This window comes from Lissotriton vulgaris, chromosome 2_1, assembly GCF_964263255.1.
Source record: "Lissotriton vulgaris chromosome 2_1, aLisVul1.2, whole genome shotgun sequence".
Classification (NCBI taxonomy): domain Eukaryota; kingdom Metazoa; phylum Chordata; class Amphibia; order Caudata; family Salamandridae; genus Lissotriton; species Lissotriton vulgaris.
This window is the reverse complement of record NC_141687.1, coordinates 1,620,106,606-1,620,133,977: the sequence shown is the minus strand read 5'-3', so window position 1 is coordinate 1,620,133,977 and position 27,372 is coordinate 1,620,106,606. Positions and strand designations below refer to the sequence as shown.

The window sequence follows — 27,372 nt, the reverse complement described above, 5'->3', positions numbered from 1 at the left end:
CAATACACTAACAAAGTAATCTTATATGAACCATAGCCTTAGATACAACATGTGAGATAGATAACACCAACATATGATGTTGCCTTGCGTGTTACAGATACTAGCGACAAGTGATGAACGGAAGAGTGTTTCCTTCCCTCTGAAATAGATGCTACTGCTGGTTTCTTAATTTTCACGTACTTCTGTTGTGTGTCAGGTATGTTTGCAATTAGCTCATTAACATAACATAACGAAAGAGAGTAGAATAGAGCAGTTGATCGGCTGTCATCTACGTATTCTTTTTATGGTGATACTTTTGCGGCTCTGACCATAGATCCACGCGAAGCCTTTATCGTTGATTTACTGAATACAGAAGTGAGCTCGGTATTACTTATCAGTACTGACTGAGGTGAAGGTGGTGACACATATGCAAGCATGTTTTCACCTGGGATGTGCACAAATCTGACTATGGCACTATGTGATGACAATATTGAAATGTCACATGATATTTTGATTCTTTTCTCTTAGACACGGGTATCCTATTTAATTAATGTAATTAATAGACAGTACAATCATGTTTGCAAGTGTTGTAACGCATTGTATTATGTTTGTATAGGAGTCTTCTTTTAAGCAACATCTACTGTCCTGAAGATGGTCTGACGGACTGACGCCACAAAGACCGAAACGTCGACTCAACCATATATTCTTGAGATACTTGTTGATCTCCAGTGATTTTTATTCTCATGATGAGGATTTGTCACTTTTGATTTGTTTGGAATAGATGTCGGTCATGAATTGTTGGATTCATTTGATTTTACTTCCTTTCATGACTTATTGCTGATTTGTTTCATGTTTTTGTACTCGTTTTTAACCTCTGCTATATAAAAATACTAATATTTTCAAACAAATAGGATATTCCCATGGTTTTGTGCTCTCAACTTGCATTTATTGTTGTCTAATGACATTTTGGTGTATGTTCCTTTAGGACTCACCCCATGAGTAACTAAACAATACACGTTTTTTGTAAACAAAATCCCTTGTAGGCACCCTTTACAGATTTAGGATACGGCAGAGACTGCCATCTTTCTCGGGTTCCAGAAAGTAGAGGAAATAACAACCACAACCTACTTCTAATGCCAGCACCCTCACAATGGCTAATGCAGCAGCAGGAAAGTAGGATCTGCTTTCATGGTTACCCCACTTTTTGCTTTGTGTCATTATGTTTTTAACTTAGTCTGACTGGGGTTTTGAGTAGCAGAAATTGACCACAGCAAGTTCTTTTGTACATCCACAATTGGTTACAGGTGAAGACTTGTAAATCCATAGTAGATGGTACCAAGATACCCAGGGCATAGGTATACCAGGCTTGAGTCATGGGCTGCAGCATGTATTGTGTCACCCTTGAGAGACCACTCAAACTGTAACTACAGGCCTGCCAGTGCAGCCTGTGTGAGTTGGTGCTTGCACCTCTCACGACAACATACGTTTTCTTACATCAGAGGTCACTGCACTTAAAACCTATACGCCACCCCTATGGCATGCTCTTCAGTCCTGAGGGCAGGGTGTTTGGTTATAAGTGTGAGGGTGCCCCTGCATGAGCAGGACATCCCCACAAACCCTGGAGCAGAGCCTCCAGGCTTTGTAAGTGCGGTAAGACATGTTAAAACATATAGTGGACATCAGTCAATACGAGACGTCTAACTATATAGTGACTTTACCAAAACTGGTCATGTTTTGTATCAAACAAGTTGGAATCATACCCAAACACAGATTCAAGTGTTGGATGTACGATCCCATGAACTGGGGGGTGGCTCCCTTAGGGTACCTCCTGTACTCCCAGTAACAGCCTTTCAGGGTCTGACAGCAAGCCAGTGCTGCTGACCACAGACACGAAATGCCAGTTTGAGCAAGTTCAGGGAGTACCTGGCTCCCGCTCTGGTGCAAAACTTGAGACACAGGATATGGGAGTATTCTCTCCTCTGAGCAGCCCCTCCTCTGGGAGGGACGCTAAAGTCGTTCCAACTTTTTCCCTAGGGTACGTAAGGGATTACCTGTGGGTAGTTCCTTACATTCGTCCTGGGACAAGACTCAAGGCTGAAATCACGTTCTCTCTTCGACCATCTGGACACATGGACATAGCCTGAAACCGAGACTGCACCAAGGAAGACTCCTGCTGCTCCTGGTCTAACTGTTCTGCAAGTCTACTTCGTTGTCTATGTCTGTGCTTCTTCCAGATCTTCCCCTGTGCCTGTGGGCATTAAGAACACCCGAAGTAATCTCCCTTGGAGTCAAGGAGTCACTCCCCTGCCTCTGCAGGCACCGCAACAAAGCTGAGCGGTCTGCTGTGCCTGTCGTCCTACGGACTTCCCGAGGCTCAGCAACACAGGCGGTGGTTCTGCAACTCCCTCGAGGCCCGATCAGTCCTCTCTGCAATTTTGATGCCAGTATCCCTTATCGGAACCGCTGGGACTGAACCCCTGTACACTGCGTTCACTTGCCAAGGCTTGGTGGCTCTGCATTCTCGAGATCTCCGCGCTACAAGAAGCTCCAGCCTACAGGATCTTTTCCTGCCAAGTACAATATCCTCCCTGCATGCTCTGCATTATGGGCCCTCCTTCTTAGCAAGCTTCTCAAGGTCCCCTTGAGACGCCCGTTTCCTTGGTCTGGGGATCCTCACGAGCGTCTTTTGCTTTCGTGGGCTCCGACGCTTGTTCAGGCCTGCTCTGACTCCCCTGCTGTTTGTGAGTCCCTTGGATCTTGCTGGTCCCAACATACCTCCTCCTTTGTTCTCCACACCAGTTGCGGCTACCAAGGCTTGTCGGTGCTGCAGCCGGACGCCGATCACCTAGTCACTGATATCCAACGTGAGACAGTTCATACACACAGCTCCTGGTCTTCTTTAGCGTCACCTGATTCTCACATATGGAGCAACAAGGTCACAATCAACTCTTCTGAATCGTCCAACATTGGTGGGGACTGCTCTTCTGTGCCTCCTGGTCACTCCAGAGGGGCAACAACTCTGTCCCCTCTGCTTGCAGGTTCTACACCCTTGGATTCTATCTAAATTCTTCTCCAGAGGCACTTTTCTCCAAGTCATCCATTGTCCTCTAATGAGGTTTCCTACGTCTCTTCACCCCTATGCACCTGGCTTCCCTAGTGGTTCCTAGGCATCCAAGGGTGGGGTGGCTTTCAACCTTCCGTCATCCAAGGGAATTCTTTGGTCCACCTGGGAAGGGTCCTTCTTCTGCAAAATTTCAACCACAACTTCTCCATTGGCTTCCATTGGCCACATAGCTGTATTCCCAGTCTGCCAACAGCCTTTGTGGGGGTTCTGGGCACTTACCTTGGGTGGTTCCTTTGGGTCTTCTGGTCCAAGTCCCACCCTCCTTTGCTGTTCGCATTCCACTTCCTATGTATATGGTTTGGTCTCCCCCTGGAGACCTCTGTGTTTTGTGCTTACTTACCTTTTACAATTGAAGAATTTTTGTGTATTCGTGTTTATATCTCGGGTAGGAGATATACCAATGTGTGAGTTTTCTGTAATAAATAGAACTATTTTTTACATATACTTTGTGTGGTTATTTTTAGTTTCACCTACACTACATGATTTGATCTGGTAAAACAAGCAACTTAACACTCATGCAAGATAAGACTGAAGGCTGCTCTCCGCAGCTACCACTTAAGAGAGCTTTCTAACGTTGTCTAATACCACTAAAATCATCATTAAGGGTTGTGCAAGGCGCTGTGAGAAGTTGGCCTGATATGCAGTGCTCACTATTCTAGTGATCACTATGTATCAGTCCAAACGACCCTTATTGATGATTGGTTGTAAGTCAACCGTAGACCAGCTATCCTAGTAGCATGGACAAGAGCAGTCTTTAGGCTAGACTCTAGAGGGCGTGTTAAGCCAGCTGTTATACCATCACATATACCCCTTGAACACCAAGTGAAAGGACACCACACAAGTTATGAAAATAAAAGTATATTTATTTAGAACACAACAGCCCTGGACTCTTTATGAGGACAGGGCGCTAAGCACAATACAAAGCTCTTAGGAAAATACGCAAAGTTGCACAATTTACACAAATGCCAGAGGGGCACGAAAAACCATATACTCTAAAAGTGGAATGCGAAATTACTAGCAGGTAAGTACTACGCTAATAGGCTTTGGGATCGCTAGGACTTGACTACTGAATCTTCAGATTACTAGCAGGAGGCCTAGGGAGATCGGGTGCAGAGTGTGCACTCTCACGCGGGATGCGGGACAAAGTCTATGGACGCTAGATTTCGTAAAGTTAGTGATATCGGACGAATCCGACTAGGTAGAGCTGAAACGAAAAAGGATCTGGACCCTTGGATAGCAAGACTATGCTGGAGCACCGAAATGCTGAGTTTACCTAGCCCAGGGGCTGCGGGTGCATAGGTCTGGAAAGACGTCGGGAATCCTCGTTGCAGTCTATGGAGCCTGAAAGAAGAAGTTGCTGGCAGGCGACCAGTGAAGAGATTCGGAGGGATCCAAGCCTGGATCGAAGATGGAAGACACCTGTAAGCAGAGGGGACCAAGTTCTGAATCACTAGCCAGTGATTAGATGGGCACCAGGATGGCACCGGATGGAGTCACCTCGACCAGGTGAGTGGGCGACGCTGGGCTCTGCAGTCTCACGGTCCAGGAGGCGTTGTCGGCGACCAGGATGGAGGTGCAAGATGTCCCACAATGGTTTCTGCTGTCGACGTCGCTGGACCCAGGATTGGGGCAACAAGTCTTGGCAAATGCAAGCCCACGCGGTGGACTTAAAATGGCGTCTGGAGTGGACCCGGAGGGTCCGGGGTGCTCCTCTGTTGGAGGGGAGCAAGGGCCAGTTTGGAGCAACCAGACCAGCGGTGTTGATGTCGTCGTTCGCCGTCGGGAAGGCCACAAGCCAGCAGGCTAGTAGCCAGACAACGCGGTGAGCAGCAAAGAGCAGAAGGGCCCCACGCAGATCTCGTGGAGGCTGGGAGGCTGAACTTCGGTGCTGGAGCTGCTCAGGGTTGGGGCTTCTCACACCTCAAAGCACTCACTCGAAGATCCCTCGGCGGTCGTGCTGGGCAAGCGTCGTGCAGTCCTGAAGATGGCCGGTCCCTCGAGGTCTCGTCACACCCACGGATCTCAGCTGAGCTGAAGATGCAGGTAGAGGTCAGAGGTGCCAGGGAAGCCGGTTCTCGTCGAGCTGGGCAGTCTTGATCCGGAGGAGAGACTTACAGCAGACCACGATGCTTGGATGGTGCCTGCGGATGCAGGGTGACTACTCCTTAGTCACAAGGGAGAAATCTTAGGAAGAAGTCTTGAGTTCCTTTCGTAGAAAGTAGTTTCAGTATTCAAAGATGATCTAATTTGGAAGGGGGCCCGCTCCTATCTTTATACTAGGAAAAGGGGCTGGCACGCGACTAGGTCCTGCCCATGGGTGGGACTAGGAAGGGGGGTGGTTACACCCCTCTCCCATGCCGGACTTTCTCCAGCTCAGGGGCTGGTGTGCCCCTGGAACTGGTTCTAGCCGGCAGATGCATAGTGAGCACCGGGGTGCCACTTGCAGTCACCTTCCTCTAAAGCCCTGCCTACCCAGGATACAAAAAAAACTGTCTGGGATGGTGCTAGCACCGCCCCTGACAGGAAACCCTTTGTCCAAGCTCCCCTCGCTGGAAGGACTCCCAGCTGCAGGGGGTCAGACTTGTGTCTGTGGTGGCAGCATCCATTTTGTGATGCTGAGGCTCGAGTTAACTTTAACCGGGGTTCACAGTTACATACATGTCGTGTCCCTCTAGAAGGGTGGAATGCTAACCCCGTCGCCAGAATTGGCGAGGGGTTAGTATTCCAATTCGTATGACACCTTACTCGACATGTTTTGATAAAGCGATACCAAAGATAGCAAATAACCGCGAGGATTATAATGCACTTAAGAGTATATGGCATGCGTTATCATGGAACAGCTATTAGGACTTGGTACCGCAAGCTGCAAACGGGCTCAGCTCATGCCAAAGCACCATCTCACACGATTCCAAGCACTCTGCCTTCAGGATTATCAAGGCCTGCCATAGGAGTGACTGATAGGAATCTGTGTGTCCATTTTAGGGTTAGATATAGGTATACTATATCTAAAGCAAGGGGTGATTACACCACCTCGCCCCAGCTGTCGTGCAGCCAGTTGTGTTAGATTTAGATGGCCAGCCAGGGGTGGCATAATACATGCTGCAGCCCCTGGTAGGCCCTGGGTACACCTATGCCCCGAGTTACAGGGTCTGATAAGGTGGCCCAGTACCAATTGGTAAATGCACCTAAGGTACACGTGTCAATTTAGTGAGAGAACAGCAAGGCTGTGGGTCTGATTAGCAGGCCCACAGCCAGAGAAGTCGTAAACCAGTGAAGCAAAAAAGCAAAAATCTGGGGTGATCATAGGATTGCAGACCCTACTCTCCTACAGGCGCTTCACCTAAATAAGTGTGCACCGTATGCTAAGCCAGCCTCCTACAGATTGGGACTATGATGGCACTCTCTGAACGCACCTAGTTGCTAGGCAATCAGGAATCTGTGCCGTCTCGGTCACCTCTTCAGAGCAACTCCGGTTACCCTTGTACTTATTGATAATCGCATCTAGTGGATCTTGAGGCATGAGTCTGGAGAGGACATCCGAGCATTGTCTCAGTAGTCTGCAGTGGACGTCAGCATGTCATCCTTTTTTCATGGACCTGCAGTGGACATTGGCGTGTCCGAAACGGTAGGTACAGTAAGTCATGCCACAAGTTGCGTACCTCCAAGGGGGCATCTTTAACGCCTAACAATAGAATCTCACCACAGCACCTCTCTGTCCATCACCTATTGTTTTTTGCATTTGTCACCCCGAGTGAGACGGGTATGCTCAGACGTGAGTCCTGTGCTCTCCATGCCACTGGAATCAAGCTATCCAAGCTGATGAGGGCTGAAAGCCCGAAACCGGTCCTTGGATGCTTGTTTCCAGTCCATGGACGGCTTGGCAGTTCGGGCTGGACTGTTCCCATGGGGCCCAGGGTCAAGACTGATTTGCATATGGCTGGGTTCAAACTGGAATGGCATGGTGAGCAAAAAAACGATGGATGGAGGCCCAGATCCCTGTACTGGGGTGAATGGATGACATTGTTCTGCATTCTGTCCATCACCTGTTGTTTTTTGCATTTGTCACCCTGAGTGAGACGGGTATGCTCAGACGTGAGTCCCGTGCTCTCCATGCCACTGGAATCAAGCTATCCAGGCTGATGAGGGCTGAAAGCCCAAAACCGGTCCTTGGATGCTTGTTTCCAGTCCAGGGACGACCTGGCTTGGCAGTTAGGGCTGAACTGTTCCCATGGGGCACAGGGTCAAGACTGATTTGCGGTACCGTGAAGGTTTACGTAGTTCAAGTTTGGACAGTTCATTATTGTAGGGCATGTGCGTAAGGTGCCTTACAGCACTCTCGGATTGGAGATGGGCTCAATTCCTTCAGGCGATTATTCAATGACTTAACTGAAAGCAACAGCCTGCCCGTTGTCCTGACAAAGATCCTAGGCTACCTGCTGATCTGGTTGCGTGAAAAGGTAATACAGATACTAAAGTGGGTGTGATGGGTTGCACAGGGGAGTGCTTTCATTACGTGTGATGATCTGCAGGTAATTCAGTTTATGTTTATATTATAGTGTGCACCACATCCTCAATGCCCACCTGGTATTATGTCAAGGGCAATGCCTACTGAGCAACCACAGACGAGGGTGTCCAGTGAGCCAACGGCTCAGATCTGGTTTTTTATTTTGCTCCATTCCCTTCATTGTGAGAAAGGCCGGCAGAAAAGCAGAATGCAACACCGTGAGGGGAGTGGCAGGGCGACCACAAACATCGCTTCCGCTGGGTTCAGGATATTGCAGGTTGATGCATTTGACAAGTATTCAGGGAGACTCCAGTCACACAACGTGCAGTAAGAAAATCTGAGAGACTCAGCCTTTGTTGTAGAAAATCTGAGGGACTCAAACTCTGTTGGGAGTGTTCTAGAGGGTGCGGTCACCCGATTGGTTGCAGTTCAAGTTTGATCCTTTTTTTTAAATGACAGATAGGCTATTAAAATGACTTTTTACACTGCAATTATAGCCTATGATAGTGATACATTCTGCTCTACTATGGTACCGTGGGACTTCCACAGTGACAACGGGGAATGATTCTAGCAGGTGAATATATGAAAGGTCCAATACAGGGGATTTGTGCTTTTACACTGTTTGAATTTGTTACCTAGTTTGAAAATGAGGACCTCCCCAATACCACTCTTCATACTCTAACCTACCAGTCTCACTCTCCATTAATACTATAAAACATAGTTTTCTTAGTTAAAACCTGCTCACTTGTAAGCATTGTTTTGACCTGTTATACATTCAAGTTATTTTTCACCTTTTATGTTAGAAACAAAACATTAAATGTTATTGTATTTCACAGCCTTTGAACCAAAACATTATGTTTTATTGTATTTCACACACTTTGAATAACAGTATTCCTATTTCTCACTTTAGCACAGTACAAGAATCCTCACATGGAAACAAGCGTTTGTTACTGTACGTACTGTACGTCCTGTTCGATTTGGTGCAAACCAGGACCGTGTTTACATAACACTCATTTCCTGACAGGTAATTAACTAGTCAATTCTAGACTATGAAACAAAATACACCATTACCTGGACTGTATTAGTAGCAACGATTTTAAAGCAGTTCCTAGCCAAGCATCTGTCAAGGTTTCTATATCCGACCTCAATCTCTGCAAGCTTTCCCTTCTTTGAGGACTAAGGAGACCTGTGAAAATAAGTTGCATAGTCATTAAGTTGCATGAGGACTCAATTAAGAATGCACTTGTATTGAGCTTTTACATTTTGTATTCTACCTATGGAACAAACATTGTCATTTTCTACAGAACACCAAAGTAAAACAATCAACACTTTTTTCACATGTTGACCAGTACACAGTTTGCACAACCACTATGAGGTGCTTTCTGAATAATATTAGGCATTATTATAGTTTATCACCCCAGTGCCTACCACAGGCAATATTAAGATTCAGTGAGAGGTCTCATTGAATAAAATGAAGATTAGGGAGTTGTGATGTACATTGGTGTAGGAAAGTGGATTATTTGGGGTGGAGAAGTGTCTACTTCAAAGGATAAGCCCAACACATGCTAGATGTCACAAACATTAAATAAAATAAACCTGTGGTTATCCCAGGTAACAACACAAAGCAGCCATACTTAAATCAAAGGCAATGTTTAAAGTATTAAGGCAGTGCATACAAAGTAAAAAAGTTCAACAAAAGACACTTTAAGTAAGAACCAAATGAAAAAGACTTCTATTGGAAAATCGGAGATAAACAATTTTAAAGATTTATGTGAAAATGAGTCAAAAAGCATCAATGCCAGTATATTGAAGTTGTAGACCGATGCCTAGCAGCGATTCAAGGTAGCCCACAATGGAGCCCTGGTTGGTACAATAAACAGATTAGCCTGCTAAAAGTCTGGAAGTCAAAAAGTTTCAAATAGGTTACTAAATCCAAACGCAGAAATAGACTGTCACTTTTTGAGAAGAAATATACTCCCTGAGTGGGGTGCAGTTGCAATTAAAGCTGTGGGACTTTAGTCCAGATACTTTTAGTAGGTTGGTCCTGGTGGAACTGTTGACATTTCTAGCTGAAAACCTTTCAAGTCCCAACGAAGAATGGGACTCCGTCTTTTCCGGAGGTGCTGGGAGACTTGGCCGGGGCACAAAGGTGAAATTCAATCAGACATAGCAGAACTGACAGACTGATACTTTTCCTGCAGGTCCCCCTAAAGCTCTGGGGGAAAAGATTTTCAACGTTTCCAAACTTCCTTCTGGTGCCCAAACAACCACAGGAGTACACGTGTAAGGCACCCCAGAAGCTCATGTTGTCAGGTAGAGGCCAACAGCAAGGATCAGTCCAGGCTCAGTTGCCACTAGTCAGTTAGATACTTCATGAAAAAGACCTCTTCTAGCTTGCTGTGTCTCTGTGGCCACAAAAGAGCCCTTCAAACTGACCCTTGGAGTCCACTTCTTTGCCCTGGGTATAAGGTGGAACAGGTACAGTCCTTCAGGGCTCCCCTCAGGTCACACACAACTTCAGTCCTCCTCTAATCTTTTTGAGGTTCAGAAAGTGCTTTTGAGGTGCCACAATTATGCCTGGCACCAGCTAGATGGTGGGGTGACTCCTAAGCACTCTAACCAATGGGTTAAACGTTCCTAGGACAACCCTAACAACTCTTTCGGCAATTACTGTTTGCCACTACTGCAAACAATCCCTCAGTGCCCCTCACTCTCAAAATCCAAGATGGGGCAACCTTTCTCTTCTTGTGCAGAGCCTGTGTGCTCACATAGAAGTGCACTAGGATAAGGAGCAGTCCCCTCCTCTGGTCACTCAAAACCAGTTCTGAGGTTAGCTTTCCACCCGCTTTGGTGCCAGCCTCACTATGGGGACAAAGGCTGGGGATTTCGAAATATGTAACATTTGCTTGTGACAGGGCAGGCCCCTTTGAAGTTAATTAAGCCCCTGGGCCCACTCCAACTTGGCTTCCAGCCAAAGAAAGAAAACACCTCTCCCGGACCACAGTCTGCTCTGAGAGAAATGTTCACACCTTTTTCAAACCTAATTCAGGTCAAGTGTAGGCTGGGCCATTGCTGGAGAGCTAATTCCAATAAGTCACCAGTAGCTTCATACAATGTAAAAGTAACTTTCTAAAAGTTACTTTTCCAATATATTTAATAAAAATCCAACTTCACAATTTGATTGGAGTTTAATTCAATATAAAATAAGTCTTTGAATGGAGCCTGTAGCAGGTACAGGCCTAAAGTTATAATTGTAAATATACAATCTATACCATAACTTTCCTATGCACCAGTTACAACCTGACCCGTAGAAACAGGTCTAAAGTTTTAAGTATACAATTTATACCTTGTCTCTTCCTATGCATTAGTTAGAGCCTGTCCATTGACGTTTTGGGCTTGGTCACTGAGGGAATCTTTCCCTTCTAATGTCACACATGTTCCACTCTTAAATATTATGTATGCTATCTTGTGCGCAACAAGTTTAATTGCGAGGATTTTGACAAGTCTGAGCAGAAGGGTCCCCCCCTGTACCTCCCCCGGGCTATGCCATCCATCGGCTGGAAAGTCAATTAATAAAGGAGGGGGGTTGGCGGTGTTTTACCATAATCATTTTAAAACTACATTTCAGCCATTAACCAACCCTGGCTTCGAGGCCTTATCCTTCTCTTTGCAGCCGCTGGACCCAGTCTGTTAAGGGACTGCTAATCTATTTTCCACCAGGACCAAGGTGTGGCTTTGCTGACAAGCTTAGCATCTTAATGGAATCCTCTATCATCAATGCAAATTTTCTGGTGTTGGGAGATTTCAATTTTCATCTGGAAAGGGAAACTGACACAGATTCACTAAAACTGATTGATGCCATGAATGCGTTTGGACTATCCCTAATCACCAGAGGTCAGAAACATAGGGCTGGACACGTTAGAGTAGATCTTTTCCAACTATCCTGCTATTACTCTACTTTAATCGCTCCCCTCTGACCGGGTCTGATCATCGGGCAGTTAAATGGCAGAAAAAGACTGAGAAAATTATCATGCACAGAAATACTATCCCAAAAATCTTAAGTAGAGCCTGGCACAAAATAAGGCCAGCCGAATTAAGAGATGCCATCATCCCTGGTCCATGACAACCAGCTGATAACCTGGAGCAGAGTGTCAAAAATGTTTTGCTCTGGCTAAATTCTGCCTTGGACATAGTAGCACCAATCAATCAAAAAAATCACAGCTAAGAAAATATCCCAGCCCTGGTACAATGAAAATTTTAGGATATCAAGGCAGGATTGCCGTAGACCAGAACAAAAATGGAGAAAATATTATGAGGTGGAGGAGAAAAATCTCTATAAAAATAAACTACCCGAACATAAACGTATATTAGCAGCAAATACCTTATATTACTCAGAGCATATAAAGGCTGCCTGTGATGCAAACAAAACCCTTTTCTCAATAATAAAAAAAATTGGTAGTACCAGCTAGCCCGAACCATGCAGTAATAAAAGAAAATGGTGATGAGCTGGCAAACTTCTTTCAAGAAAAATACACTAATATTTCTAATAAACTTACTGCAAAGAGAGAAGCCAGTCAACAGAATGGGCAAATCTTAACTGACTCTCCAGGTAAAATCTGATTCTCCACCTTCAAGGCCCCTTCACAAGACCAACTCACAAAGTTAATCCCATTAATCAAATCTGGCGCGCCACAAGACCCCTGACCAAAACATTTCAGATGTTCCCTGCTCAAGTGGCACAATACCGGAGGCAAATTCTTGATAGCATGTTTGCATGAGGAACCTTCCCTTCTCCCTGGAAACATGAGTATTCTGCCCCTATTAAAAAAAGACAATCGGAATGCTCTGGACCTGAATAACTATCACCCTCTATCAAGACTCCCTTCACCGATAAGTTTGTGGAGAAAGTAATGAATCAACAACTTTCAGAGTACCCAGGGGAAAACTCTTTGTTGGACGATACACAACACGGGCTCAGAAAAAAAAGCAGTACTGAGTCTGCTCTTGCGGTCGGTACAGAGGCTACACAGGAATTGTTTGACAGGGAGGGACGGCAGCCCTAATTCTGCTGGAACTTTCCGCAGCGTTAGACACGGTCAGCCACGAGATTTTGGCTGACCGTATGCATAGTCTGGGGATAGAGGATATATCACTAGATCACCTCCAATCTTTCTTGGCTCATAGAAATGGGCAAGTTTACATCTAGGACTTCCACCCTGCCTTATGGAGTCGCCCAGGGCTCGGCACTGAGCCAACACTGTTTAGCCTCTACGTTACGCCACTTGCGTCAATTTTGAAAAATTCTGATTTCTTTTTAGAGTCTTACACTGACACCCAAATTGTGGTGTGACTAGTAAAACCTTAAAACAACTTGGGTATGGCATACAGAACATGCATGAGCAATGTGAGTAACCGGATGAATCACAACTGCCTTAAGTTGAACGCTGCTAAAACTGAGGTCATCATCTTTAGCAACAACCCCTCATTTTGGACGCCGGATTGGTGGCCACCAGAGTTTAACTCAGTGCCTGAACTCTCAAACAAAGTAGAAAACGTACCCTTCCTGTTAGATAAAGAACTGAAGTTCAAGGACCGAGTAAATAAAATTACACCAGCCTCATTCTGCTCCGTAAGGCTCATAAAAAAGATCAAAACATTTTTGTCTCCTGAACTTCTGAAAACTGTAACCATGGCATTGGTTCTCACAAGGATCGATTACTGCAATAGTCTCTATCTTAAGCTTGCATTGGGTCTCCTGAAGAGGTTTCAGACATTGCAAAATGCTGCTGCTTGTTCCCTTTTTAAAATTCCTAACTATGAATCGGTTAGAGGTGCCATCAGGAACCTAAACTGGCTGCCAGTCGGGCAACGCTGTAGGTTCAAGGCTTTCTGTTTGGCTTATAAATTATTGCACAGACTGGGGCCAGCCCATTTCGAGGAGAAACTCAAATGGTACATCCCAGTACCATTTTCATGGCAGTAGCTCTGCCATGAACCTGACTGTCCCCTCATTTAGGAGGACCACCTGGGGCGGGAAGAGTTTTTTCAGGAATGAATGAATGAATGAATAAATAACTTTATTGTGTGGTTACTTAAAACCATTACATTAAGACCAAGGTATAAAATTACAAAAGTTAAAAAACCACAAAATTTCTGTAGGCAGGCGTTTGTAAAAAAGTTTTTTCAGGACCATAGCTGTGCTCTGGAACAGTGTTCCACTGACATTAAAAGCTTCTCCCTCTTTACTTACCTTCAGAAAGGCCTTAAAGACCTGGCTTTTCTCACAGGATTTAGAAGGCACGTGCTCATCAAATTGACTCGTTTCTGACATTGTTGTAGCGAAATCCTTTATCTATAGCACCAAGAAATCATTGGGCAGGAGTTTTCACTTTATAAATTACATTCATTCATTCACATTCATTCAATGACATCGCCTTCTGGTTGCTTGTACGCTATAACAAATATTTGCAACAATCTAATCGGATTGCACAAATCAGAAAAACACAGGCATTGTCAAGCTGTGTTTTATGTTGAACTAGTTCTGAGGGAGCCTCTGAAAGCTCAAAAAGAGGCTACCAGCGAAAAGGATCACGCTGAAGAATTAAAAATCTGCACTACAGAAAGGGTACAGACCACATCCATCAACAGAAAACTGAACACCATCTTCTCCAACATACTTGAGAAGGCCCTGCTCCGCATCAAAGGACATGAAGAGAAAGCAGAAAGATTATTGGTCCTGCAATTGAAGTAATGCGAGGCACAGACCGCCATCCCTGCAATGACTCGCGGAAAAACGTTATCACCAGATATACATGCCAAAGAGTTTGCTTCATTTTATACAAACCTATACACCACAGGTGAACACACTGCTACTAATCAATGTAAATTTGTTTAGGACCCAACTACCCATCTAGAAAATGCCCCAACATCTGATTGAGGTACTGGATCAGGAATTATCAGACACCAATACTGCAGGTGCCATTAAATGGACTGTAACTCCAGAAAAGATGGCGTACCTTTGGAATTTTAAAGTAACCAGCTCCATCATAGTCCAACTCCTGGGGAAAGTGTTTCAGAAAGTCATGGAAATGGATACTTTCAGTTCAGAATTTAACTGACTATATCTCCTTAAGCAATGAGGCTGAGCAAGGCTATTTCACTCTTAAATCACAGGAATTCAATTGGATTTGTACATAATTGATCCTCACAAAACCATATGTTGACTCTGCTGCACGTACAATGGCAGAAAATGCAGGATGCAGAAAATGTTCCTCTTCCTTGATGTTAAGAAAGCATTTGATTGAGTAGAGTGGGATTATCTGTTACCTACTCAAGTAGTTTATCCTTGGACATAAGTTCACAAGGAAGGTTTGGTGAATCTATCAATCTATCAGGACACCACAGTGAAGACAGATACATTCCAATAGATTTATCTTGGATACCAATAAAACCAAAATAGGCACCAGACAAGAATGTTCTTTGTCACCCAAGTTGTGATCACTTTATTTTTCAAAGCAGATAACTTTATTTTGATATGAAAACGTGTGTTGGTCAACATGCAACATGTGATTAACTGTAATTTCATCAACTGCATATTTCTAGCATATTCTTATGTGCTGCAAATGTGCCATGAAATGGTGATAATCAAGCTTCCGCAAAACACATTCATAATAGTTAAATAGCTAAGTGATTGTTTAGCTTTGAAATGTTCAACAAGTAGCTGCAAAAACATTCAGACACGCTATGCTTATTGTTTAGGTTGGGAGTAATCCCAGGGATGTATTAAATACTATGACGGTTCCTTTTCAGATTCAAATATTTCCATCATTTATCCCTCCTGACTCTTATTTTCATCACTTATTTTTTCAGATTCTTCTACTTCGTTGAAAGTGTGAGGTTTTATGAGACGTGCATAGAAATGATATCATGCCTGCTCACTGTGTAAGCTGACATTTATATTGTTTATAGGTATGGAGATGACCTGTCTAATTTTCTGCCATGATGTTTTGTCTTATTGCTGCTTACGTGTCTCCTAGTCCTATTATTGTTTTAAAACATAAGATAATATCGAAAATCCCAAACTCTAAAAACACAGGTATCCAACTTTAGGTAAGAGAGCCTTCGCAATAGAACTATCAAGCCAGGGGACACACTGCGTTGTAATAGCAATCAGTCACAGTCGAGGGCTGGTCAGGAAGTGATGCTGAGAAGTGGACTTCAGTCAAGCATTGATTCTCATTCCAAGGAAAGGGCTGTGATACTTAAAAAGCTGTTTTTTTAACAGACAAAAGTATCCTTTGAGATCAATCTTAAGACCTTCGATTTATAGGCTTGCTGGTTACTGCTTCTGCTTAGTTTGAGAATTGCATTTAGAAGTAGTGATAAGGTCTTAGGGACATACTAAGCATGTTAGGAATCTTCATACTGTTTTCGTGGGCTATGTCCTGCATTTATTTTCTCATTCTGTGTGCTTACCATTCTTATTTCATGAACCAGACTTGGGTTTTAGAAATAAACATTTTAAAAGATTATCCTGTGTTTCAAAGTGCTATTTCTAGTGTGGCATTCATATACAAAAGAGGGTTTGGAATTCCACTTTGTAAGCCTGGGACTAATCATGACCTGAAATCATGACCACCAACACAGTATTGCTCAGTGGGTTGAATATGGATCACAGTCCAATTGGAGTCCAATTTGTGTTGGTGCACTGAACTGAGTCCTTCCACCACAGAGTTAGAAATCAGACCCCTGTGGCTTTGAGAGGGACCCCCAGATGGCAACATCAGTACTCTTCATAATGGCCTCAGAACCACTGGTGATAGCCATTAGAGAATCAGCCACTATCAAAGGGGGTACAAAAGGCACAGAGAGAATTCCCATTTATACTCCATGATGATATATAGCGGACTAGGAGTAAACAGCCACTTCTATACTGACCCTGAAGGAGGTCATTACTAACATTTTCGATTTCTCACAGTTCAAATTGACTGGGATAAAGGTGAGGCCATGCCAAAGAGAGAGTACAACCAAACGAGCAATGGCCTTTAAATGGATACCCAACAAACTGAACTACTGAGGCATTTTGTTAGTTGAGACTTCCATGCCATGGTGATGGATAATGCAAGAGTACTAGAGCAGATGAGAATTGGTTTCACCAAATTACGTGAAATATCAAAAATGGATTGCAGAAGAAAATACTCAATAAATTATATTGAAACAAGGGTGAATGGAGAGTACTTGCCCTAGAAAGAAACCCCATATAAGGGAAGAATCATACCCTTCTAAGGATAAAACACGAATTGAAGCACAAGTTACTTCTTGTATAACTATATATCTGTAAGAGACATTAGTTAGTGATAGATTCCTCACCCTAGAATATCCCCAGGCGTCAGACTGGATCTGGAAACCTTTCGTCAGCAGTACCCCTGAGCATCGATAGGCATCGTTGTACTGCTCCATGTGCGTCGTATTCGCCAAGATGACATCACTGGAGCTACTTAGACGCACCCAGGCACGTTGATATCAGTTCTATACACAACTTTCCGTGAAAGGAACGCAGAGCCATGTAAGATACTAACCACTGGTGCATAGAAACTAGGTCCCGAAAGGATGACCTTAACCCTAGAAATCAGAACCAGGAGGATGGGTGGGTCGGTAAGGAATCTATCACTAACTAATGTCTCTTACAGATATATCATTACACAAGTAGGTACTTGTGCATCTGAAAGAGACATGTTAGTGATAGATTCCTTACCTTAGAATAGATACCCCAGCAATACCAACCCCGGTGGTGGGTCTGCGAACAAGATTACACCAGAAAGTCACGGAGAACGGAACGGCCAAAGAAGCCGTCCCTCCGGACCGGACTGTCAAGGCAATAATGCTTTGACAAATGTCTTGCACGGGGACACCTTGTCCCAATGAAGTAGTAGCTGGTGTTGCCCTGGTAGAATGGGCACGCAGCCCCCACCAGAGGTTCCTTTTTAGCCATAGAATAAAAAGTCTGGATACAAAAGACGACCGAGCAGGAGATAGTCCTCTTGTGAACAGCCGGCCTTTCTTGGCGCCTGCGTAGCCAACAAAGAGCTGGTCATCCACCCGGAATTCTTGTGTGCGATTTAGGTAAAAGGAGAGCGCTTGTTTTGGGTCCAAATGGTGGAACCTCTCTTCCTCTCTGGAAGGGTTCGGAGGTGGAAAGAAAGTGGGCAAGGTGATAGTCTGCTGGATGTGGAAGGCAGCGACAACCTTTGGCAAGAAGGAAGGACAAGTGCGAAGCACAACCTTGTCCAGACGAACCGTATGAAAGGGAGGCTTACAAGATAGAGCCTGAAGCTCACTCACTCTCCTGGCAGGGGTGATAGCCAACAGGAAGGCAGTTTTCAAAGTCAGAAGACGTAAAGGACAATTGTGAAGTGGCTCGAAGGGAGCGCACATGAGATAAGTCAAAACAAGATTCAAGTCCCACTGAGGCATTATGAAAGGAACAGGAGGGAATATATGCATAATTACTTTTAGGAATCTCTGTACAACAGGGGACTTTAAAAGAGAAGGCTGATCTGGAAGCCTCAGAAAGGCTGAAATGGCCGAAAGGTAGCCCTTGATAGAGCCCAGAGCAGAGCCCTGACCGGGCCAGAGAAAGAAGGAACAAAAGGATCTCAGAAATAGGGGCAGAAAGGTGGTCCACAGTCTTGGCTGTGCACCATGCCACATATTTGTTCCACCTGCAGGCGTATATAGATTTAGAAGAATCAACTGTCACCGCTCAATCTCCACGTATGTAGAGGGAGGCTGGACAGGTTCAGGTGTAGAACCGTCCCCTGCTGCTGCGACAGAAGATGCTCACGCAGAGCAAGTCGGATCAGGGGATTCAGGCTCATACTGACTAGCTCGGGACACCAAACTCTTCGAGCCCAGTCCAGAGCCACAAGAATGACTTGGGCCCGGTCGTGCCGGATTTTCTTCAGCACTCTGGGTAGAAGAGGTATAGGTGGAAAGGCGTAAAACAGACTGCAGTTCCACTCGCGACGAAAAGCATCGCCGAGCGAGTGCCTCCTTGGAAATTCCAATGCGCAGAACTGCGGACATTGTGCGTTCTCTTATGTGGCGAATAGATCTAACCAAGGCTCTCCCTACTGTTGAAAGAGACCTTGCGCCACCTCCGAGAAGAGACGCCATTAGTGATCCATCAGACACCGGCAACGGAGCTAGTCTTTCCTGGCGTTCAAAGAACCCGCCAGGTGTTGAACCGTGAAGGAAATGCTGTGACGTTCCAGCAATATCCAGAGGCGCAGAGCCTCCTGACATAGCGTCCAGGACTCCACCCCGCCGTGTTTGTTGCAATACCACATGGCGGTGGTGTTGTCGTGAACACCTGCACTACCTTCTCCCTTACAGAGGGAAGGAATGCCTTTAGTGCAAGAAGGATCGCCCAAAGCTACAGAAGGTTGATATGGAGCCGGGACTCCGCCGGAGACCAGAGGTCTCTGATCTCTGCCTCTCCCATGTGGCCGCCGCATCCCAGGAGGGAAGCATCCGTCACCACTGTGGGCTCCGGTTGGGGAAGGGAGAGGGATCTGCCGCTGACCCAATGCTGATTTGTGAGCCACCACTGCAATTGTTGTGCAGTACCCTCCGAGATCTGGACATAGTCGGACAAGTTCCCCTGATGCTGCGCCCACTGGAACTTCAGATCCCAATGCAGAGCCCACATGTGCCACCTGGAATGGTTGGTCAGCAGGATGCAGGAGGCCATGAGATCCAGCCGCCTCAAGGTCGCCTTGACCGAAACCCAGGACAAGGGCTGAAAGATTTGAATTATAGCACGAATGTCCTGGACTCGCTGTTATGGAGGATGAACCCGAAACTGTGACGTGTCCAGAACCCCTCCGATGAAGAGATGTTTCTGGGAGAGAATTAGGTGCGACTTCGGCACGTTGATGGTAAACCCCAGCAAATGCAGGAGGTCGGCCGTAGTCCAGAGGTGGGAGACGACTGTCTGGGGCGAGCCCGCCATGAACAACCAGTCGTCGAGATAGTGGAAGACTGAAACCCCCGATCTGTACAGATGAGCTGCAACCACCGCCATCACTTTTGTGAACACCCGAGGGGCGCTGGTAAGGCCAAAGGGTAGCACGGTGAACTGAAAATGCTCCTGGCCCACCTCGATTCGCAGGTAACGCCCCTGGGCTGGCAGACGGGAATATGAAAATAGGCGTCCTGAAGGTCCAGTGCTACCATCCAGTCTTGTGGGTCGAGAGCAGACAAGACCTGAGCCAGAGTGAACATCTTGAACTTCTCCTTCCGGAGGAAGCGATTTTCGTTCCTTAGGTCTAAGAAGGGACGTAGGCCCTTGTCATTCTTGGGAACCAAGAATAAGTGGGAGTAACAATCACAACCTTCTTCTGGCGTCGGAACATGCCCGATGGCCCCCTTGGCCAAGAGGGCCGTAACTTCCTGCTGGAGAAGTGCCAAATGATCCTCCAACATGAGGTGGAACTGCGGTGGCATGGCTGGGGGGGGGTAGACTCGAAGGGGAGGGGGTAGCCCCTTCAAACAATCTCCCAAACCAACCGGTTAGATGTAATGGTGCGTCAGTGGGGAGGTGTGCTGGGACTGTTGCTGCGCAGGCTTGTTCTGAAATGAACGTGTTTGTACGCCTTTTCCGGAACTTCAAAAGGAACGAAAGTTAGAAGCGGAAGGATTAAGTGTGGCGGAAAGGCCTAAGGACTTGGCCGTGGCCCGAGAGTCCTTGGAACGTTCCAATGTGGAACCCGCCTTATCACTAAAGAGGCCATTGAAGGGCATGTCCATCAAACTATTCTGTTTATCTCCCGAAAAACCAGTCGTCCTCAACCAGGCATGATGACGTAACGCCACAGTTGTGGAAACTGCCCTACCGAGCAAATCAGCGTCATCGCGAGCACAATGTATAGTGAATTTGGCCGCATTTCTCCCCTCCATAAGAGCTCGGGAGAGAACTGCCCGGGCCACCTCTGGACACTGAGGTAGCACCTGCTCAACCACATCCCATACAGGATGGGAATAGCGGCCCAAGAGACAGGCAGTGTTCACAGACCGCAGTCCAGACCTTGCGGAAGAATAAATCTTCTTGCCAAACTGTTCCAATTTCTTGGATTCCTTGTCTGGTGGAGCAGAAGGAAACACACACTGGACGTTGAGGCCTGAACCACCAAACTCTCAGGTATAGGGTGCTGGGTGAGGAAGGCAGGGTCGCCCGGGGCCAGGCGATGGCGTTGGCCCACACCCTTGTCCACAGGGGCCCCTGTGTTGGGCCGCGACCAGGTGCACAGAAGCACATCAGTAAGTGCATTATTAAACGGCAACAGCGGTTCTGTCTAAGAAGAAGCTGGCAGAAGCACTTCAGTCAGTAGGTCGGTCTTGACAGCCACTGTAGGGAGCTCGAGGCAAAGAGCCTCAGCCGTCCTACGTAGCGCCGTGAAAAAGGTACCACTCTCCTCCATAGTAGCTGAAGGGAATGGTGAACCAGGACCCGGAGTGTAATCTGGGCCACCGGCCTCCTCCTCCTCATCCCAGTCGGGGACAGACTTACAATGTGCTGCGAGAGGGTGCTCAAACCCATACCAGTTCTTCCCTTCCCCGGGAAAGGTGGGTGAGCCAACGGTAACTGCTCAGGCTCCGTTGGAGAAGCAGGGGTGGTACCACCTGCCCCCTCAGCCATGTCCCGCGACCGGCGAGGGAGGACGAAGAGCAGTGACGCTTCTTCGACTTTTTGTGCTTCGCCTTACCTGACTGCGAGTGCAAAGACTTTAAATGATGGTGCTTGCTTTGCGACCGGGTCCTCGACCTTCCACGGGACCGGGGCCTGGAACGATGTGGGGCTGACTCCCAGGCCTCCAGCAACTTTCGGGACCACTCCCGCAAAGTTCCGCATGGCTCAGCAGTGGGAACACAACTTGGTGTCGTGGCCATGCCCCAGGTGGAAGAGACACTCACAGTGAGGGTCAGTCAGGGACATTGTGCGCGGACAGGCCACGTAAAGTTTGAAGCTGGGTATCCCTATGCACCAGGGGTACAGTGTACTCACAAATAATAACAAAAAATGACTTAAGTCAACAAGTGACTGGGAACCGCTCTTGGCAGATCTGCGCTTGCTGGCGCGGAAAAAAAAGGACTGACGTCAGCGCGTCTAAGTAGCTCCAGTGACGTCATCCCTGTGAATAAGACACCAACGACGAACGTGGAGCCGTACGACGACACCTATCGACGCGCAGGGGTACTGCTGACGAAAGCTTTCCGGATCCAGTCTGATGCCTGGGGATATTCTAAGGTAAGGAATCTATCACTAACGTGTCTCTTTCAGATAGGAATGTTATGGAAATCTCAACACTCCTGCAACAACAGTGACTATTTGACAATGCACACTAAATATAATCACTTGACAGTAACAGAGTCAAAGCGAAGAAAGAAGAGGGATAGGACAAACCCCCACACTGGAGAATAACCAGGGTGCAATAGTGTGCATGCATATTGGTACCCACCACACAGATACTGGGAGGGTGGTGAAGGAAACAGGTAACATGAATAAGGTGTAATGACTTGGTCAAGGAGCTTGAGTAGACCAGCACTCAATCAAGACAGAGACCACTGGCATAAAGGCCCGTGTTATGGAATCTGCAGCTAGACTATGCCTCACCAGATACATGGTTACCGAGGTAAAGTAACTTGTCCATCTGATAGAGACATCTAGCCGCAGATTCCTTAACTTAGAATTAGATACCATAAGTATACCCCATTGGAGGAGGGTATGCGACGGAGTCCCACCAAGTTCTGAAAAAGAACTAGGCCCTCAACAATGATTGACCAAAACAGGCAGGACAAGCAAGTGCAAACCTGGCTGTTACGAGAAACAATGGTCTCTGCATAAGCATCATAGGTAATGGTAAGAACTCTGCCAGAGGACAGAACTGAACCTTTCACCCTTCAGAAAGGGATGAAGAAAAATGTATAATCAAGAAATTGCCATTGCACAATGGAAACATTAGCAATAAAGTTTCTTACAAGAACTGAGTACTGGATCCTAGGTATGCACAAAAACCATGTCCCCAAGGGAAAGGAAAAGAGCATTAAATAAATATAATGTGGAAAAAATGTGCCACAAGACAGACATATGTTAATATCGAGGCATACCCCCCTTTATACATATTCAAAACCATATAAACATGTATATATGTGTATATATATATATATATATATATATATACACACACATATACACATACATACATACATGTATATATGAATCCAACCTTGCCTTGCTGCTTCAATAACCTTGAAAAGACCAGCGTGGACCACAGATTTCTTCAGTGCATTCTTTTATTTTGCCAATGCCGCCATGACGCGTTTCTGGAGATCCCTCCCTTGATCACATGACATCTCATTGATTTTTCGTGTCCCTTTTAAAGTGCTAGTGCAAACATAACTTAGTAGACATAGAACAAATACTTTTTGCTTATATGTCCTTTCAATTACATCAATTTCGGCATAAATGCATAATTTTTCATCCATTTTAAGAAAACTTTCTTTACATGATACAATTATTGTGTTCATGAAATTATAACAGCATAAATGCATTAAAAGACACAAATGTATTCTGCTATGTCTAAAAACACCCTATATCCTGAGTGAGAAAATAAATAAGTAAATGTGCAAACCTGTGATAGTATAAATACAACAATCCTATTGTCGCATGAGCAAGACTGTTATACAAAGTGACTTGTGCTTAGTTCTTTTAAAGTGCAGTGTAAAGGACAATGGGACATCAATTCTACATTATCATTTCATCAAGGATTGATTCAGTAAAAACCATTATTAATAACTAGAAATATTAAATATTTTCTATACAACCATCCTTAAAATCTAACCCTAAGTCAATAAAATATATAAATAGTAATGTCCTAAAATCCTCCTCACTAATTAAAAGAACAGTAACAGTGGAGAAAATGAATCAAATATTTCATAAAAGTTTTTGTTATATATCCAACTAATCAGGCTCTGTTCTCAGTTTTTACTCCAACCAGTATGTATACAGATATCCTTACACCATTAATTGTGCTCTTCTATCAATAATAGATAAATACACATCTAGATCATCATTATATATACACAAGTTGAAAAACTGTTAAAAAGAATTAATTGCAGGAAGGTATACAGATCCTCTGTGTTATTCAAACCCTTGGGGGGCTTGGAGTCAAATCTTAATATATATGATGTTTCAAGACTCCTTAATCTGGCCTCCCTATTACCACTTCTCTTAGTAGGAAGTATGACATCAATCACAAAGTATTTTAGAAATTTAGGGTCGCTGTTATGACTTTGCTTGAAATGTCTGGCTACCGGGTAGCTTTCCTCATTGTTACAAATAGCTCGGATGTGCTGCAAGATCCTTTTGTGTGCTGGCAATTTTGTGCTCCCTATGTATTTCAGATTGCAACTACAGGTGAGCACATAGACGGCATATTCAGTTTTGCACGTCAAATGTAAATTAATTTTGTCAACGCCAGGATCAAAGGCTGTTTTGTAACTGGTGGTGTTTTCTCCATATTGACATGCCTTGCACACAGAGCATTTGAAAAAGCCTTTTCTTGCCCTTAACCAGCTATTTTTAGGCCTGGCCTCTATGCTACTATTTACCAATGAGGACCCCATGCTGTTCGTTTTTCTAAACGACACCAAAGGATTCGAAGGTAAGGCGCCTCCTATTATAGGGTCACTTTTGATAATGGGCCAATTTTTTCTAACAATTCCTCTAATTTGCTTTTCTTGTCTGGAAAAGTTAAGCATAAGCCTAACTGGTTCCTCCGGTCCAGTTTTTTCTCTCTGTTTGTTTTTGTATTCCAGCAGATCCTTTCTACACAGTGATTTAGATTTATTAATAGCTGACTATCACCTTGGAGCTGTACCCTCTGTTAAGAAACCTGTTCTTACATTCTTGTTGTTTATTTTTACAATCTTCTTCTTCACTGCAAATCCGTCTTATACAGAGCATCTCGCCGTACGGAATGCTCCTGATTAAGTGGGACGGATGAGCACTAGAGGCATGTAATAAAGTATTGCCTGCCGTAGGTTTCCGGTACAAGGAAGTTGACAGTTTATCCCGTTCTACCTTGATCTGTACATCGAGAAAGGTTACCATAGACTTGCTAATTTCTGCTGTAAAATGGAGGTTAACTGTATTATCATTCAACTTTTCAATGAACTGATGCGCTTGTCAGATCTCCGTCCCAAATTATAAACAAATCGTCAACATACACACATGTATGGATACGTGTGGACTCCCGATTCAACACCACACATGAATATGCCAAATGGAGCTACAACAGCACACATATTAAGACACAGAAACGTATCACCAGAGAGTCTTACGGACCAAACCATTCATAGAATCATTCTGGCCAAAGAAAATCAGCAGAAGCCGGACATAGAAAACAATGCTTGCTTGCATTATGAAAGAGAGAGAGATAAACAACAGAGCTTGGGGCTAAGGAACCCAAGATACTCGAACAAGAAAGACCTAGTGTTCTCCATTTGTTTTTTTTTCAAACAGAGAAAGAGAGCAAGGGACGCATTAAGTGTAGTCCAAATGTAGCCCCCATGTAAGTACAATGTTGCTTACAACCGGTACGAACGGCACCTATGAGTTTAAGTAGCCTGCAAGATTAACTGTGACAGTGCTCATTACGATGTCGGCCGACAACGTGAGAGATAGGGAGGCTGCAGCCATGACTGTTTTCGGACAGCCTCCCGATACCTGCTAACATTCGGGGAATAACAAACACCGAAGTCAATCCCAGCAACAGTACACTAAAAGAAAAATTCAAGTTATTAGAGATTTTTTTTTTAAAATGAGCAAAGCAAGTGGTGGGAATCGAAATCGTTACAACGATACATAGATGTAAACCGGATCCCCAGGGGTCTGCGTATCCTCATGGCCCCCAGCTATGAGAATCCCAATCCGGACCTAATGAGAGAATGGGCCGAAACTAATTTGGTGTTATCACGGCGCCTAGTACTAATATTGATTAAGTACGCAGACATTGACAGAACACAACTATTAAAATAAATAGCCACGATTCAGGAGGAGCTGGAATCAATGGTCGATACAGAGGAAACAAGCATTGGAAATGCAATAGAGCTCGCAATAGGAAAGTTTGAGCTATTGGTTTTATAAATGTTTTTTTGTGAGTTATTTTTTCAAATAGTTAAATTAATAGCTTTGTCATTTACAATGCCAATAGTTATAACTTTCGCAAATGTGACACCTATAGCATTTGTAATGCAACATGTTTTGTATTTACGTGACTTAGATGTATTGATATTACAAATAACAATGCTTTTAATTTGTTTAAATAAGTAATACTTAAATAGTTTATTTAATTTGTAATGGCAGTAGCTTACATTTTTGTAATTAACTTTTGTGAAGATTATGTTCAGTGTTTTTTATTGTGACGAAAATCCAAGAACAGAAGTGAAATATTAACATCTTTCTGTGATTTGTAATAAAGCGTGAAAGCTTGAAAACAATTTGAAACATTGAAAGAACATATTTGAACCAGTGATGCTGTGGTGGTGCTGAGTGATGCTGTGGTGGTGCTGAGTGATGCGGTGGTTGCGCTGAGTGATGCAGTGGTTGCGCTGAGTGATGCAGTGGTTGCGCTGAGTGATGCAGTGGTTGCGCTGAGTGATGCAGTGGTTGCGCTGAGTGATGCAGTGGTTGCGCTGAGTGATGCAGTGGTTGCGCTGAGTGATGCAGTGGTTGCGCTGAGTGATGCAGTGGTTGCGCTGAGTGATGCAGTGGTTGCGCTGAGTGATGCAGTGGTTGCGCTGAGTGATGCAGTGGTTGCGCTGAGTGATGCAGTGGTTGCGCTGAGTGATGCAGTGGTTGCGCTGAGTGATGCAGTGGTTGCGCTGAGTGATGCAGTGGTTGCGCTGAGTGATGCAGTGGTTGCGCTGAGTGATGGTGTGGTTGCGCTGAGTGATGCTGTGGTTGCGCTGAGTGATGCTGTGGTTGCGCTGAGTGATGCTGTTGTGGTGCTGAGTGATGCTGGGGTGGCGCTGAGTGATGCTGGGCTGGCGCCGAGTGGTGCAATCCAAAGTATGCACACAATTGTTTCCTTTGGTGTCCAGCTAAGAATACTAAGCCCACAGCTCGCACTGTAAATGGCCTCTTGCCGTTTACGGTTTAGTTTTGAAGAGCAGACTTACTTCGAATGCAAGCTAACAGTAATCAATCTGCATTTATCACAAGAGAATCTCCCTTTGCCTCTGGTGATATGTAATTACGTTGGTTTGCACGTGTACGTTAAGTTATAGCATTGGCTTATTGTGTACGACAGCACGAACCTTTGGTATTTGCTTCCACTGATGACACATTGGGAATTACGTCACCTCTCACATGCAAATAGCTCAACCCACCAGCACTGCTCTTGGAAGTACTTTCCGCCCCTTCCCATTGCTCTAGAACCGTGTATCACGGAAGATGCTTCGCATTACTGCAAAGCAATAGAACGGAAGTAACGACAAATAGAAGATACATTTTAAACGCTTCCTATTACACACACTTCTTGGAAACACATTCTATTCGGAGATTTACAGAAGCATGTCATTGTAAGTTTTTTGCACGGTTTTCAAAACATAAACAGCGTGTTCACATTTGTTTACTTTTAGATGTTGTGAAGTCAGCGCACCAGGCGCATGAAACAATAAGAAAACCCAACGCCTGGTCTGG

The 27,372-nt window shown here is 45.0% G+C and overlaps 1 protein-coding gene across 12 annotated transcripts in view; it reads right to left on the bottom strand.

Annotated features, from left to right (window-relative positions):
• EYA3 (EYA transcriptional coactivator and phosphatase 3) overlaps positions 1–27,372 on the bottom strand; it is a 1,455,294-nt gene that overhangs the window by 143,713 nt on the left and 1,284,209 nt on the right. For all 12 annotated transcript variants that reach the window (XM_086957503.1, XM_086957498.1, XM_086957496.1 and 9 more), the window contains one exon: positions 8,679–8,793. In XM_086957503.1, the coding sequence (XP_086813629.1) occupies positions 8,679–8,793 (115 nt within the window). The remainder of the gene's footprint in view (positions 1–8,678; positions 8,794–27,372) is intronic.